The sequence below is a fragment of the Microcaecilia unicolor genome, chromosome 8 (genome assembly GCF_901765095.1).
Source record: "Microcaecilia unicolor chromosome 8, aMicUni1.1, whole genome shotgun sequence".
NCBI classification, from domain to species: domain Eukaryota; kingdom Metazoa; phylum Chordata; class Amphibia; order Gymnophiona; family Siphonopidae; genus Microcaecilia; species Microcaecilia unicolor.
In genome coordinates this window covers 192,781,258-192,798,452 of record NC_044038.1, presented here as the reverse complement: position 1 = coordinate 192,798,452, position 17,195 = coordinate 192,781,258, and the positions used below count along the sequence as shown (strand labels likewise).

The following is a 17,195-nucleotide window of genomic DNA, read 5'->3' as shown; positions in this document are numbered from 1 at the left end:
TGTGGCTTCCCTGTAAACATAGGTCTTTGCGTAAAGACCTGTATCCATCGATCTTGTCTACATTCTTTTATTGGGATGGGCTGTTCGCTAGGCCGGACGAGGTGTTATCTAAATTATCACCGATAGCAAACAACCCACTCTTTTCTCCTGGTGTTTCCCCAGGGACCTTCTACTGGTGGCGACCTTTGGGTCTAGTATCCTGGGGTCAGTTATTTGATGAAGGCCGTCTACTTTCTTTTGATTCTCTGAAAGAACAATACCCTATTTTACCCAATGAGTTGTTTGCTTATTGTCAGTTAAGACATTTTCTTAGCTCAAAAGAGATCCAGGCCACCATAGTGCATGAGAATACGTTTATTGAGGACCTCTGTGAAGACTACAAAACTACCAGGGGTCTTATTACATGTACTCCTTTATACGTGGACAGTTGGGTCCTAACCATGTTCATAGGGAGCGGTGGCAGCAGGAACTGGGGGTGATTATTGACGAGGGTGATTGGTCCTTCTTTGAGAATATTTGGTCCAAGATTTCTACTTCAGTTCCTTTTCAGGAGAATGTAAAGTGCTTTACCGGTGGTATTTGACTCCAGCTAGGTTACACCATATGTTTCCTGAAGTTTCACCAATGTGCTGGCATGGCTGTGGTCAGAGGGGTATGATGGGTCATATCTGGTGGACTTGCTTTAAAATTCAGGCCTATTGGAAAGCAATACAATATAGACTGCAGCATTGGATTCAAAGGCCTGTTAAGTGGTCCCCTGAGTTTTTTATATTTGCAAAAAAAACACCAGGACTTACTAAGTCTCAGGCTTTGCTGACCAGGCAAGCAATGGTGGCGGCGAGAGTTGTGATTGCTGGGTATTGGAAATCTACAAATGTCCCTCCTTTGATGAGATGGTTAAATAAATTATGGTTCATATGTGAAATGGAGAGACTTTGGCTGTGCGAGGTCATACGGAGGCGAAGTGGGAGGCAATATGAGAGCCCGTTCTGAAACACTGTGAATGTTAGGGGGAGGGGCGGGATGGTATAGTTGGGTGGGATAGATGGGTGTTGAGAGGGGGGGAAGGCTACTTTGCTAAAAATTCAAAAATTTGGAGTCACTGTTTGTGCTGTTGGCAGAGTTGGAATTCATGTTATTGTATTGTTGCAAAGTAACTTCATGAGGGTTATGCTGGGGCTATCTTGTTTATATTTTCTTGTACGACTGTACGCTGTTTCTTCCTCATGTAGTATCCCTTTGTACAGGGATTTCTCAATACTCAATAAAGACTTCATACAAATTAAAAAAAAATAGCAGTGGTCCCAACACAGACCCCTGGGAAATCCACCTATCTACCTTTCTACCCTGCTCTCTGTTTTCCACCCTTTAGCCAGTTTTTAATCCACAAAAGGACATTACCTTCTATCCCATGACTTTCTAATTTCCTCAGGAGTCTTTCATGAGATACTTTGTCAAATGTCTTTTGAAAATCCAGATACACAATACTGACCGGCTCACCTTTATCCACATGTCTATTTACCCTTTCAAAAAAAAATGTAGTACATTGGTGAGGCAAGATTTCTGACTAAATCCATGTTAGCTTTGTCTCAGTCCAATCCATGCTTATGTATATGCTCTGTAATTTTGCTCTTTATAATAGTCTCTATCATTTTGCCTGTCACCGATGTCATGCTCACCAGTCTATAATTTCCCGTATCACCTCTGGATCCCTTTTAAAAAATTGGCATTGAACTGGCCACACTCCAATCTTGTGGTATCATGCTTGAATTTAAAGAGAAATTACATATTACTAATGGCTCTTCAAGTTCATTTTTCAATTTTATCAGTACTCTGGGATGTATACCATCCAGTGCAGGTGATTTGCTACTCTTCAGTTTGTCAAATTGCCCTATTACATCTTTCAGGTTTACAGATATTTGTTTCAGTTTCTCTGACTCGTCAGCACTGAATAATGATATAGGATGATAAAAAGCAGGTAGCACAGGAACCTTCCAGGTTTCAAAAGGACTATAATTTGAGCCAATTGAAGCAAATCCGGTAATTCACTTTTTGTCACAAAAAAATTAAATGAAGAAGTCAGGGTGGGAGTGATAGCAGGCTGTAAGTTTATAAAACTCGTCCCGAAGCCCATCAGGGCCTGGCACCTTTAGAAGGTCAATTTGCTAGAGGACAAGAGTCACCTCATCTGCAGAAATTGGAGCATTAAGCTTGCTCCTATCTGCCTCTGAAAAAGGCTCCCCAAGTAAGTTTCACTACTTAGCGTGTTCAAGAGGTTGAGCATAAAGACATTGATAATATTTTGTAAAAATATCATTCATTTCTATCAGTTCTCACCAACGTGCCCCTACCATTATCCAATTACAAAATTGTGGTTTACCTTTTAGAATTTGTAACCACTTTCGCTAACAAATTTGCCATTTTTACCACCATGCAGGTAAAGCTGATTCTTATATTAAATGAACGACTTTAAAATTACGAGTGTGCATCAGTTTGTTATTTACAATGGGGTGTGGGATGTGCCCCGAAAAGCAAATGATCTGATCCAACTTGTTTCTTGAGCTTCATAATTTCCTGTTCTCTTGCCCTCCTTTTAAAGCTAGTATAAACTATGAAGTCTCCTCTTAATACAGTCTTATAGCTGCTTCTCAAAATAAATGGGGTTATCCTGATGTTCTATGTTATGGGTTTTGCACTCAGACCATTTTTAAAGCACAAAATCCTGAAAGTCCTGATCCCAATACAGCTGAGAAGGGAATTTCCATTGCAAAGATCTCTGTGCTGCAACTCAAACCTCTATCGCAATCCACAGCATGGCATGATCAGAGACATAGGTCAATTTCAGCTGTGTTAATACCAGAAAAAAAATCCTTTGAAACAGCTAATAATCAATGTGAGACTGATGCATGCACTCTCAACAGATGTGTATAGTCCCTCTCACCCCCAGTATGCAACATTCTCCAGACATCGATGAGGTCTAGAGTGGTGCATAACAACAGTAACCCTCTATTTAAAGTAAGTTTCTCATGTGGCAGGGGATGTGATTTATTTATGGTTGGGTAATAAATTCTATTAAAATTCCTTCCCATGAGGACTGGAAGATTCTGCTGGGTAAATAAAACATTTGTATCAGAAAGAAAAAAAAATAATCAAAAATATTGGGGGGGGGGGGGGGGGGAAGGAGAGGGCATATACATTACACAAGATTATCATCTTACATTTGAAAGTAACTTTAGCTATGACATATCTACCTGTAGGATAATAACATTTAGACTGCTCCAAAACAATATTATCACCCCAGCCTTACAATGTATTGTTGGGGATTCTATGTCATCCACCCATTTTTTTAACTTCCCATGCTCTAATTGAAACAAATGGGTCTCTTGTAAGAAAATCAACACATAATACTTATTGCCTACCTTAATAGCACTTCAAAAGTAACACAGAAAAAAAAACACAAAATGAGTGGAAAAAGCCTCAATGAACCAAACCTCCAATGCTTTGCTGCTGTCATTCACTGGCTACATTATCATCACTTGCATAAAAAACCTCTCATGTGCATTTCTGTACTTTTTATTTTTCTTCTGGGAATTGAACCCAGGTTGCCAGGATCAAAGCCCGCTGCACTAACCATCAGGCTACTCCACCTATTTTACATACTTTTGAGTAACAATACCATACCCTATATAATAAAACGCGCCTCCAACATTCTGAAGCCGAGAAAGTGAAGCCTTCGAGCCTTGAAGCATTCCTGCAACGTTCCGGCACTACATGTCATCAATTGAGGAGATGGAGCCTTACAGAGCGCACGAATGCTTCAAGGCTTCACTTTCTCACACACACACACTCACTTCTTTCTCACATACACTCTCTCTCACACACAGACTCACACACACATACACACTGTCTCTCACACACACTCTGTCTCTCTCTGACACAAAAACACACACACACACTCTGTCTCTCTCTCTCTCACTCATTCTCTCTCGCACATACACACCATCCCTCACCCACACACTCTCTCAAACATACACACTCCGAGGAAAGGGGGGCATGGAACACGCTGGGGAGGAGAGGGAGGGGGGCCAAGAACTCGGAGGGGAGGAGAGAGAGGGAGGGAGGAGGACCTGGAACTCGGAGGGGAGGGAAGGAAGGAGGGGGTCATGGAATTTGGAGCCCCACACACACACACTCACTCTGTGTCTCTCACATACACTCTCTCTCTCTCTCACACACACACACATACACTATCACACACTCACTCTCACACTCTGTCTATCACACTCTCTCTCTCTCTCTGACACAAACACACACACTATCTGTCTGTCTGTCTGTCTCTCTCTCTCTCACTCACACACACTCCATCTCTCACACACACACTCTCTCTCTCTTTCAAACATACACACTCCGTGGAAAACCTAGCTAGCGCCCGTTTCATTTGTGTCAGAAACGGGCCTGTTTTACTAGCCTACAATAAAACGAAGGTATTCTTCGAGGACAGCAGACTGATTGTTCTCACATATGGGTGACGTCCACGGCAGCCCCAAGTCCGGAAAATCTTCCTAGCAGCAAAAGGTTGCTAAAAGCCTTCGAGCACGAGGGAGCGGGCACCTCACATGCGCGGCCGTCTTCCCGCCCCATCGCGCGAGAGTCCCGCTTCAGTCAACTTATGAAGCAAAACCAAAGAAAGGAACAACTCCAAAGGGGAGGCGGGCAGGTTGGTGAGAACAATCAGCCTGCTGTCCTCGAAGAATACCTGCTACAAGTAAGTAACTTTGCTTTCTCCGAGGCCAAGCTGGCGGCTTGTTCTCACATATAGGTATCCCTAGCCCCCAGGCTCACTCAAAAAAACAAACAGGGTCAATTGGGCCTCACAACGGCAAGGACATAACAAAGATTGACCTACGAAGAAACATCTAACTGAGAGTGCAGCCTGGAACACAATAAAAATGGGCCTAGAGGGGTGGAGTTGGATTCTAAACCCCGAACAGATTCTGCAGCACTGACTGCCCTAACCGCTATCCTGCTGAAGGCAGTAATGAGATGTGAATGCGTGGACTGATGACCACGTCGCAGCCTTGCAAATCTCTTCAATAGTGACTGACTTCAAGTGGGCCACTGACGCTGCCATGGCTCTAACACTATGAGCCATGACATGGCCCTCAAGAGACAGCCCAGCTTGGGCGTAAGTGAAGGAAATGCAATCTGCTAGCCAACTGGAAATGGTGCGTTACCCGACAGTCACTCCCCTTCTGTCGAAAGAAACAAACATTTGGGCGGACTGTCTGAAGGGGCTTGTCCACTCCACATAGAAGGCCAATGCATGCAACTGACGTTCAGCAGGGCGGGTATGAGGACAGGGAAAGAATGTTGACAACACAATTGACTGGTTCAGATGGAACTCTTGACACCACCTTCGCAAAGAACTTAGGATGAGTGCGAAGGACTACTCTGTTATGATGAAATTTTGTATAGGAAGCATGGGCTACCAAGGCTTGAAGCTCAATGACCCTACGAGCTGAAGTAACAGCCACCAAGAAAATGACCTTCCAGGTCAAATACTTCAGATGGCAGGAATCCAGTGGCTCAAAAGGAGCTTTCATCAGCTGGGTGAGGATGACATTGAGATCCCATGACACCGTAGGAGGTTTGACAGGGGGCTTTGACAAAAGCAAACCTCTCATGAATCGAACTAAAGGCTGTCCAGAGATAGGCTTACTTTCCAAACGATAATGATAAGCACTAATAGCACTAAGATGAACTCTTACGGAGTTGGTCTTAAGACCAGACTTTGACAAGTGCAGAAGGTATTCAAGCAGGGTCTGTGTAGGACAAGAGCGAGGATCTAGGGCCTTGCTGTCACACCAGACGGCAAACCTCCTCCATTTGAAAGAGTAACACCTCTTTGTGGAAAGAGGTGGGAAAATGTGGGCTACAAATACAATAAAAAAAAAAAAAATAAAATAAAATAAGCAAGCAAGACTCGGGAGACACCCTCAGAAATACCCAAGGAGGCGAAATCTACTCTCTCAACATCCAGGCCGTGAGAGCCAGGGACTGGAGGTTGGGATGCAGAAGCTCCCCCTCGTTCTGAGCAATGAGGGTTGGAAAACACTCCAATCTCCACGGTTCTTTGGACGATAACTCCAGAAGAAGAGGGAACCAAATCTGACGCAGCCAGAAGGGAGCAATCAGAATCATGGTTCTGCGGTCTTGCCTGAGTTTCAGCAAAGTTTTCCCTACTAGAGGTATGGGAAGATACGCATACAGAAGGCCTGAACCCCAATGTAGGAGAAAGGCACCTGAGGCTAGCCTGTCATGGGCCTGAAGTCTGGAATAGAACTGAGGGACCTTGTGATTGATCTGAGTGGCAAAGAGATCCACCAAGGGGGTGCCCCACGCTCGGAAGATCTTGCGGGCAATTGCCCTGTTGAGAGACCACTCGTGAGGTTGCATTATCCTGCTCAACCTGTCGCCCAGCCTATTGTTTATACCTGCCAGATACGTGGCCTGGAGAAACATGCCGTGACGGTGGGCCCAAAGCCACATCTGGACGGCTTTCTGACACAGGGGGCGAGATCCAGTGCCCCCCCTGCTTGTTGACATAGTACATGGCAACCTGGTTGTCTGTCAGAATTTCGATAATTAGATTGGACAGCCGATCTTTGAAAGCCTTTAGAGCGTTCCAGATCGCTCGCAACTCCAGATTGATCTGAAGACCTGACTCCTGAAGGGACCAAGCTCCCTGAGTGTGGAGCCCATCTATATGAGCTCCCCACCCTAGGAGAGATGCATCCGTAGTCAGCACTTTTTGAGGCTGAGGAATTTGGAAGGGACGTCCCAAGGTCAAATTGGAGCGAATTGTCCACCATATCATGGAATTGTGAAAAGCGGTGGACAACTGCACTGCATCCTCTAGATTCCCAGCAGCTTGATACCACTGGGAAGCTAGGGTCCATTGAGCTGATCTCATGTGAAGACGAGCCATGGAAGTCACATGAACTGTGGAGGCCATATGGCCCAGAAGTCTCAACATCTGCCGAGCTCTGATCTGCTGAGACGCTCTGGCCAAGGAAACCAGCGACAGAAGATTGTCTGCCCTCGCTTCGGGAAAGTAGGCATGAGCCGCCTGCGAGTCCAGCAGGGCTCCTATGAACTCTAGTCTCTGAACTGGAAGAAGGTGGGACTTTGGGTAATTTGTGACAAACCCCAGCAGCTCCAGGAGTTGAACAGTCATCTGCATTGACTGCAGAGCTCCTGCCTCCGAGGTGTTCTTTACCAGCCAATCGTCGCGATAAGGGAACACAAGCACTCCCAGCCTGCGTAGCGACGCTGCAACGACCACCAGGCATTTGGTGAACACCCGGGGCGCAGAGGCGAGCCCAAAGGGCAGTACACAATACTGAAAGTGCTGTGTTACTAGACGGAATCGAAGATACTGCCTGTGAGCTGGCAGTATTGGGATATGTGTAAGTCCAGGGAGCATAGCCAGTCGTTTTCTGAATCATGGGAAGAAGGGTGCCCAGGGAAAGCATCCTGAACTTTTCTCGAATCAGATATTTGTTCAGGGCCCTTAGGTCTAGGTTGGGACGCATCCCCCCTGTTTTCTTTTGCACAAGGAGGTACCTGGAATAGAATCCCAGCCCTTCTTGCCCCGGTGGCATGAGCTCGACCGCATTGGCGCTGAGAAGAGCGGAGAGTTCCTCTGCAAGTACATGCCTGTGCTGGAAGCTGAAGGACTGAGCTCCCGGTGGGCAATTTGGAGATCAAATTGAGGGAGTATCCCCACCGGACTATTTGAAGAACCCACCAATCGGAGGTTACAAGAGGCCACCTTTGGTGAAAAAATTTTAACCTCCCCCCCAACCGGTAGATCGTCCGACACGGACACTTTCATTGCGGCTATGCTCGCCTGGAGCCAGTCAAAAGCCCGTCCCTTGCTTTTGCTGGGGAGCTGCAGGGGTCTGTCGAGGCGCACGCTGTTGACGTGAACGAGCGCACTGGGGTTGAGCCTGAGCAGGCTGGTGGGAAGGTGGATTGTACCTACGCTTATTGTAAGCATAGGGAGCATTCCTCCTTCCCCCGTAAAAACATCTACCAGATGAGGTAGATGCTGAAGGCACCCGGTGGGAGAGTTTGTCAAATGCGGTTTCCTGCTGGTGGAGCTGCTCTACCACCTGTTCAACTCACCGAAAATATTATCCCCCGGCAAGGAACATCCGCAAGCCACTGCTGGACCTGATTGTCGAGGTCAGAGGAATGCAGCCATGAGAGTCTGCGCATCACTATACCCTGAGCAGCGGCTCTGGACGCCACATCAAAAGAATCGTAAGTACCCCTGGACAGGAATTTACGACATGCCTTCAGCTGCCTGACCACCTCCTGAAAAGGCTTGGCCTGCTCTGAAGGGAGCTGATCGACCAAGTCCACCAGTTGCTTCACATTGTTCCACAAATGAATGCTCGTGTAGAGCTGGTAAGACTGAATTTTGGAGATGGGACTGGTTGGCCTTCCTCCCAAGAGAGTCCAAAGTCCGAGCTTCCCGTCCCAGGGGCACCGAAGCAAAATCTCTCGTACCTTTGGCTCTCTTGAGAGCGGAATCCACAACCCCAGAGTCATGAGGCAACTGGGCCCTCATCAACTCGGGGTCCCAGTGAATCTGATACTGGGACTCAACCTTCTTAGGAATGGTTGGGTTAGATAGTGGTTTCATCCAGTTCCTTAACAATGTCTGTTTGAGGACATTATGTAGAGGAACAGTGGATGACTCCTTAGGTGGCGAAGGATAGTCTAGGACCTCGAACATCTCGGCCTTGGGCTCATCCTCAGTTACCACCGGGAAGGGAATGGCCGTAGACATTTCCCGCAGAAAGGACGAGAAAGACAAACTCTCCGGGGGAGAAAGCTTTCTCTCTGGCAAAGGAGTAGGGTCAGAGGGAAGGCCACAAGACTCCTCAGAAGACAAAATTTCTTGGGTCTTCCTCTGCCTCCCACGAGGCCTCTCCTTCGGTATCGGACAGGAGTTCTCTGACTGCAGTCCGAAGCCGAGCTCGTCTCGACGCCGAGGAGCTATGTCCTCGATGGCGATGCTGAGAAGTTGACTCTCATACCGGCGGCGATGAAGCTCCCTCCATCAATGTCGATGGAGAGTCAACTTGGGTGGCAGCCGAGGCCGACGTCAAAGGCCTCACCACAGGCGGGGAGCCAGCCGCCGCATCTATCGACGGTACCGTAGGCACAAGCACCCCCGGTACCGGAACAGACGGTCGCAGCGGCCCTTCCAGGATCCCCGGAGGCGCTCGTCAAGAGCGTCTGTCGAGAAAGGCTGTGGGATCGGTGCAGGAGTCGAGGCCAGAATCTGCCAAGAAGGCGGTACCGGGCTGTCCGGAGACCGGCGCATCGACACCTCTTGTATGGAGGGTGAGCGGTCCTCCCAGCGTCGACGCTTCACGGGTGCCGAGTCTCTCGACGCCCCGGAGCTCTCGGTACCGTGACGAGAAGGGGACCGATGACGGTGCTTCTTTGCCTTCGCTCGAGGCACATCACCGGTATCCCTCAGCACTAACGAGGGCGTAAAATCGACACGCCTTCTTGGGGTCGGGTCTGAAAGGGGTCGGTCCCGATGGGCCTGTACCGCAGGAGCCCTCAAGGCAGGTGGAGACCCACTCGATGGCTCACTGCTGCCAGCGTGTGATGGTCTCTGGACAGCCATTACCTGCGCTCCTGAGGTCGATGCACTCTCCGGTGCCAACATGGACACTGTCACCGACCTCGGTACCGCTGTCGCCGTCGAAGTACCGGGCAAAGCTCCAAACAGGCGTTCCCGTTGAGCTTGTCTCGACGCTTGTGTCCGCTTTTTAAGGCTAAGACACAACTTACACGCGTCGGGACGATGTTCAGCCCCAAGGCACTGGATACACCACGCGTGAGGGTTGGTGCCTGAGATTGCTTGGTTGCACCGAGTGCACTTCTTGAAGCCGCTGGCGATCCTCAATGTCATCGACGGAAAAATAGTGGCGGCGAAATCAAAACTTGCGATGATGCCAAAAGAAGGGCACAAAAAAAAAGGGAAAAACCCGTACGACGGTCAAAATGGCCGCACACGTAGACGAAAGGAAACTTACTTGAGGGATAAACTAAAGAAATAAAGGAAACTTTTTTTTTTTTAAAGAAAACCGGAACAGCTCAAATGCGAGCCGCACACGAACAAAAACGAAGAGAAAATCGGCGAAACAGCCGGCTAAGTGAAGGCTCTTCTTTTTCTGGGGAACAGAACCGCCGTAAACAGCCGCTCCTGACTGCGGAAAAAAGAAGACTGAAGCGGGACTCTTGCGCGACGGGCGGGAAGACGTGCGCGCACCCGTGCGCTCGAAGGGTTTTAGCAACCTTTGCTGCTAGGAAGATTTTCCGGACCTGGGGCTGCCGTGGATGCCACCCATATGTGAGAACAAGCAGCCTGCTTGTCCTCGGAAAAAATCAACATACAATGAAAATAAAAAAGCAATACAAAAATACAGTAACAAATGTTCTAAAAAGTAATGCAGGGAAAGGAGAGAAGGGAAAGAAGGGAAACATAAGCAGGAAGACATGAAAAAAGCAGGAACAAGAGGAAACAGAAGGGGGAGCGGGAGAGGACGCAGAAAAATAAGGAAACAAGATTGTCTACCTCCAAGAAATTTCTGGGAAAAAAAATGAACCAGAGAAAATAATCAGTGATTTCTACTCTATTCTACAGCAGCCTTCACTGCAGCTGAGCCAGAACTAGCCAGTCACTACATCCAGTGGTGTGCTGGTAAATTTTTTAACAACAGGCTCTCTCCCCGGTCCACCTCGGCGCTCCCCCATTCACCACTGCGCCCCCCCCCCCCCCAAAATTGCAGAGCTGGCTATAGCCCGGGGGGGGGGGGGGGGGGGTCAATGCATTACTCTCTCCAGGAAAAAGAAATTAAATAATCCCAGGTTACAATCTAATTCATGTTTAATATGGGATAAAATGCCATAAATAAGTAAATAAATATAAACTTTTAACGTTCAGCACCTGAGTCTCAAAATGGACATATTCCAAACACTATAATGAAAATAAAATTATTTTTTTCTACCTTTGTTGTCTGGTGACTTTGTTTCTCTGATCATGCTGGCCCAGTATCTGATTCTGCTGCTCTCTATCTGTTCCCTTGACTCCATTTACAGGGCTTCCTTTCCATTTATTTCTTTTCTTTCCTCCTTTCTTCTTCATTTCTGGTCCTCCGCAGACTTGACTGTACAGTGGATCCCGCTTCTGCCTATTTTCTCCATCCATGTGCAGCTTCTCTCCTCACTTCCTTTTCCCTCATCTAATCTCCTTTCTCTATCTTCCCTCCATGTCCAGCATTTCTTCTCTCTCCCTTCCCTCCCCTCCATCCTTGTCCAGAATTTCTCTTGCTCTCCCCTCCATCCATGTCCTGAAACTCTCCTCTCTCCCCTGCCCCCCTCTATCCATCCATACCCAGCAATTCTCTTCTCTCCCCTGCCCCCCTCTACCCATCCATGCCCAGCAATTCTCCTCCCTCCCCTGCCCTCCCGCTCCCAAATATGTCCAGCGATGTCCTTCGCCCCCACCCTCCCCTCCGTCTTTTTCTATTACCTCCCTGCTTGCTTCGTGATGAGTTCGTTCCCTCAGTCCCGCCTTCGCGGAAAAAGGAAATGACGTCAGAAGGCGGGACTAAGGGAACGAACTCATCACGAAGCAAGCAGGGAAGGCTGGAGACGGGCAGCAGGGCTTTAAATAACGCGGTACTTCGATGGAGGTAATAGAAAAAGACAGATGGGAGCAGGAGGGGAGGGTGGGGGCGAAGGACATTGCTGGACATGTTTGGGAGCAGGAGGGGAGGTAAGCATGGCCTGTGATGGTGCCCTCCTGCCATGCTTACCTCGTGTAATGGAGCCGGCTCACCCCGAAGAACAACCGGCTCGCAAGAGCTGTCAAAATTTAACAAGCGGCTCTTGCGAGCCGGCTCCAGCACACCACTGACTACATCTCTCTCAAGGATAACCCTCCAAATGCAATGCAGACAAATTACGAGCCTGCCTGGACCACAAAGTATTAAATATGTGGAATGTGCTGCAAGTGAAAGTAGGTCAGTGCTGAAGAAAACATTTATAAATGTCGTATCTAGGTTTAAAAGGGATCTGGCTAAAATTACTGAAAAAAGAAAAGTCCATTAACAAATACTAGCCAAGTGGACTTGGGGAAGCCATCATTTACCCCCCAAGTTAGTAACAAGGAAGGATCTACTGTTTGGGATCTGCTGTATGCTTCTTAGAGTCCTCGACTAGTCATGGCCACAGAGAGGGATGCCAGGCTAGATGGACCCTTTATCTGCCCTAGATTTTACTATATTTATTTATTTTTTATTATTTTTGTTACATTTGTACCCCGCGCTTTCTCACTCATGGCAGGCTCAATGCGGCTTACATGGGGCAATGGAGGGTTAAGTGACTTGCCCAGAGTCACAAGGAGCTGCCTGTGCCTGAAGTGGGAATCGAACTCAGTTCCTCAGGACCAAAGTCCACCACCCTAACCACTAGGCCACTTTGTCTTTTTCTCCTTGAGAACATTCACCAGTATACTCACCCTGGACGGCTAGAACTCATAGGTCCAAATGGATCGAATCTGGCTCCAGGAGGCACTGCTCCTGGTGGAAGATGACCTGGTATGCCGGATGAAGGATTAAATCCAGCTCGTGGGAATCCAGATCTCAGGGGATCAACAATCATCCCACCACCACCTCGACCTCTAGGAGGAGGAAAAGCACAGGGTTAGGAACTCCCCCCCCCCACACACACACACACTATGCTTGGAAGGGGAAAGAAAGGGGAAATTTGGATTTACCTGTTAATTTCATTTCCATGAGTCCTGCCAGACCAGTCCAGAAGAATGGGTTATGTACCCTTCCAGCAGATACAGCCAGAGAAAAACAACTTAGAGCAGACTTCATTCCTCTTATAGAGGGCTGATGCTGCCTTCAGCTCCTCTGTATCTTATAACAAAGCTAGGACTACTATGTTTTGGGTTTCTAATTCACCTCAAAGCCAAGCCTGGTGCAGTCAAAACTACTTCAAGGTCCTTAACTAAAGGATGAGAATTCCATACAGGGGATGGTAGACCCAACACATGGAGATTCAGTCTGCAGCCACTGCCCGGAATGAGAGAGACTCAAATCTTTTCACCATGGAGGTTTCGGAATACTGTGCTTCCCTCTAATTGTGGTTTTACATAAGGACAATCCCCCTACAATTTATGTATTTTTAACACAAAGCGGCAATAAAAAGGCTGGTGATCGCATCAAACAGGAGCGCTGACCAGGTCTTACTCCACTTACACCGCATGGGCCACAGCTCAATCTGGGGAACCTCTCCAGCTTTGCTTCTGGCTGAGTACTAAACCTGCACAGGTTGTACCTATTGCCTTGGTGCCTGTCTGTCTGCTCCCAAGCCAGGCCAAAAACACCAGCTAATATTCTGAACTCTCATGACCTGTAGTGTACCACCTCCTTTTATTTCCAGACATACTGGAAGCAGGTGAAGAGAAAGAGGGGGAATGTGATTACTTCAGACACTCTAAGGCCAAGATGCACTAAAAAATCGTTAAAGCCCTTCCCTTACCGATTCCATTAGCAAATCGGTAAGGAACGGGCATGCATCAAGGAATAGGAATGCAAATGAGCTGCTTGTTGTAGCTCACTTGCATTCTCAATTCCATCGTTAAACATGCCAGGGACGTCCTATATGGATATTCTTCACTATATATAAAAAAAGACGAGCTGTGCCTATGGACGTCCTTTATGGATGTCCTTCGCCCCCCCCCCCCCCCCCCCCCGAGGTAGCCGCTCCCACTCCCCCCTGCATTGAAATGACAGCTTCCCGCAGCCCCGGCCTCCCCGCCATCCTCCGCTCCCCCGTGGCCCCACTCCCGCCTGAGGTCGTCGCTGACGCTGCTCCCCCCCCCTCTACCTGCCACCGGGCCGGGCCCTCACAGCGCCTCTCACCTCCGTGTGAAGGCGCTGCAGCAAGCAACAGCTGATCGCTTCCCTTCAGACTTTCCTCCTTTCCTCCCTGGCCCGCCCTCGTCTGACGTAAGTTACTTACATAAGTTCCTTAGGTCAGACGAGGGCGGGCCAGGGAGGAAAGGAGGGAAGTCCGAAGTGAGGTGATCAGCTGTTGCCTGCTGCAGCACCTTCACACGAAGGTGAGAGGCGCTGTGAGGGCCCGGCCCGGTAGCAGACGGAGGGGAGTGGGTGGAGGGGGAGAGCGGTGGTGGCGATGACCTCAGAGGGGGCGTCCATATAGGACGTCCTTGGCATGTTTAACGATGGAATTGAGAATGCAAGTGAGCTACAACAAGCAGCTCATTTGCATTCCTATTCCTTGATGCATGCCCGTTCCTTACTGCGGGCTGCGGGAAGCTGTCATTTCAATGCAGGGTGGAGGGGGGGAGTGGCGGCAGCGACCTCATGACCGGCGTCGTCGTCATCGTAAGGGAAATAAAAAAGCCAAGTGCACGTCAGGGACGTCCTTGAAGGACGTCCGTGTTAGGCACTTTAGAAGGACATCCCTGACGAGCACTTGGGACACGCAGCTTGTTCTTTTTCTACATGGGTGTTAGGCGCTTTCCCACTGGTCTCCATGGGTCCGTTCATAGCAGCCCCAGCCTAACGAGAGGTGCAGACCTCACGTTAGGTTTTCCACGGTAAGGGGAATCAGTAAATGTTAGTGCATCTCATAATAGCCTTTGGATCATTTGCATTCTGTTTTCATTAGCTGCTACCGTGATCAGAAAATGGCCTTTAGTGCATGCCAGGGTTTACTACTTGCTCGTTAAGTTTAGTGCATCTGGCCCTGAGACCCAATCCTAAAGAGCACCACAGCACAGCAGGAGGCAGGCTGGGAAAAGGCTACACTGAAGGTTTTTATTTTCTTGATTGGGAGGGAGGCCAGAGGGACGGACCCAGAACCACCAAGTTTAGCACCCCTGGGTTGTGTGTAGGTGAAATACAGATAATATTCTTTTTGGGGTGCTGCTGGGGTACCTAACATAGGTAGATGACAGCAGAGAAAGACCTGTACGGTCCATCCAGTCTGCCCAACAAGATAAACTCATAAGTGCTACTTTATGCATTTACCTGACCTTGACTGTATCTGCCATTTTCAGGACACAGACCGTAGAAGTCTGCCCAGCACTAGCCCCGCCTCCCACCACCAGTGCTGCCCCCAATCTCCGCCAAGCTTCTGAGGATCCATTCCTTCTGAACAGGTACAATTCCTTGATGAAATCAAGGACAGCTTTATGGAGCAGCTGGTGCAGGAGCAGACGAGAGAAGGACGTTATGGTACTAGTGAGGGACGTTATGGTACTGGGGCCGCTTGATAACAGTGATCATAATATGATCAGTTTTGATATCAACCTTGAAGTAACTATACATAGGAAGTCCAATACGTTAGCATTTAACTTTAAAAAAGGAGATCATGATAGAATGAGAAGAACGGTAAAAAAAAAAAAAAAAAAAAAAAAAACTTAAGAGGGGCAACTGAGAGGGTAAAAACTGTACAACAGGTGTGGATGCTGTTCAAAAGTACTATCCTAGACGCCCAGACCAAACATATTCTGCGAATTACAAAACAAAGACGGAAGTCCAAAAGACAGCTGGCGTGGTTGAAAAGTGAGATGAAGGAAGCTATTAGGGCTAAAAGAAACGCCTTCAGAAAAAGGAATAGGAACCGTCTGAAAATAACAAGAAGCAACATACGGAGTGTCAAAACAAATGCAAGGCACAGATAAAGAAGGCCAAGAGGGATTACGAAAAAAAGATAGCATTAGAGGCAAAAAAACATAGTAAAAAATTTTTTCGGTATATTAAAAGCAGGAAGCCGGCAAAAGAATCAGTTGGGCCGCTGGATGACCAAGGAGTAAAAGGGGCAATCAAGGAAGATAAAGACGTAGCGGAGAGATTGAATGAATTCTTAAATTCAGTCTTCACCAAGGAAGATTTGGGTGGGATACCGGTGTCGGAAATGGTATTTCAAGCAGACAAGTCAGAGAAACTTACTGAATTCACAGTAAACCTGGAGGACGTAATGGGGCAGTTCAGCAAACTGAAGCATAGCAAATCTCCTGGACCGGATGGTATACATCCTAGAGTACTGATAGAACTGAAAAATGAGCTTGCGGAGCTTCTGTTAGTGATATGCAATTTATCCTTAAAATCAGGCATGGTACCGGAAGATTGGAGGGTGACCAATGTAACACCGATTTTTTTAAAAAGGTTCCAGGGGAGATCTGGGAAATTATAGACCGGTGAGTCTGATGTCGGTGTCGAGGAAAATGGTAGAGGCTATAATTAAAAACAAAATTACAGAGCACACCCAAGGACATGGATTACTGAGACCAAGTCAGCATGGCTTTATTGTGGGGAAATCTTGCCTGACCAATTTACTTCAATTCTTTGAAGGAGTAAACAAACAAACATGTGGACAAAGGGGAGCCGGTTGATATTGTGTATCTGGATTTTCAAAAGGCGTTTGATAAGGTATCTCATGAAAGGCTACAGAGAAAATTGGAGGGTCATGGGATAGGAAGAAATGTCCTATTGTGGATTAAAAACTGGTTGAAGGATAGGAAACAGAGAGTGGGGTTAAATGGGCAGTATTCACAATGGAGAAGGGTAGTTAGTGGGGTTCCTCAGGGGTCTGTGCTAGGACCGCTGCTTTTTAATATATTTATAAATGATTTAGAGATGGGAGTAACCAGTGAGGTAATTAAATTTGCTGATGACACAAAGTTATTCAAAGTCGTTAACTTGCGACAGGATTGTGAAAAATTACAGAAGGACCTTACGAGATTGGGAGACTGGGCAGCTAAATGGAAGATGACGTTTAATGTGAACAAGTGCAAGGTGATGCATGTGGAGAAAAAAGAACCCAATTTATAGCTACGTCATGCAAGGTTCCACGTTAGGAGTTACGGACCAAGAACGGGATCTGGGTGTCATCATTGATAATACACTGAAACCTGCTCAGTGTGCTGCCTAGGAAAGTGAATAGAATGTTGGGTATTATTAGGAAAGGTATGGAAAACAGGTGTGAGGATGTTATAATGCCATTGTATTGCTCCATGGTGCGACCGCACCTTGAGTATTGTATTCAATTCTGGTCGCCAC

The 17,195-nt window shown here is 47.6% G+C and overlaps 1 protein-coding gene across 2 annotated transcripts in view; it reads right to left on the bottom strand.

The window, feature by feature from the left end:
- Positions 1–17,195, bottom strand: part of PSMF1 (proteasome inhibitor subunit 1) — an 87,607-nt gene that overhangs the window by 12,690 nt on the left and 57,722 nt on the right. For both annotated transcript variants that reach the window (XM_030211344.1, XM_030211345.1), the window contains exon 7: positions 12,614–12,775. In XM_030211344.1, coding sequence (XP_030067204.1) covers positions 12,614–12,775 — 162 coding nt within the window. The remainder of the gene's footprint in view (positions 1–12,613; positions 12,776–17,195) is intronic.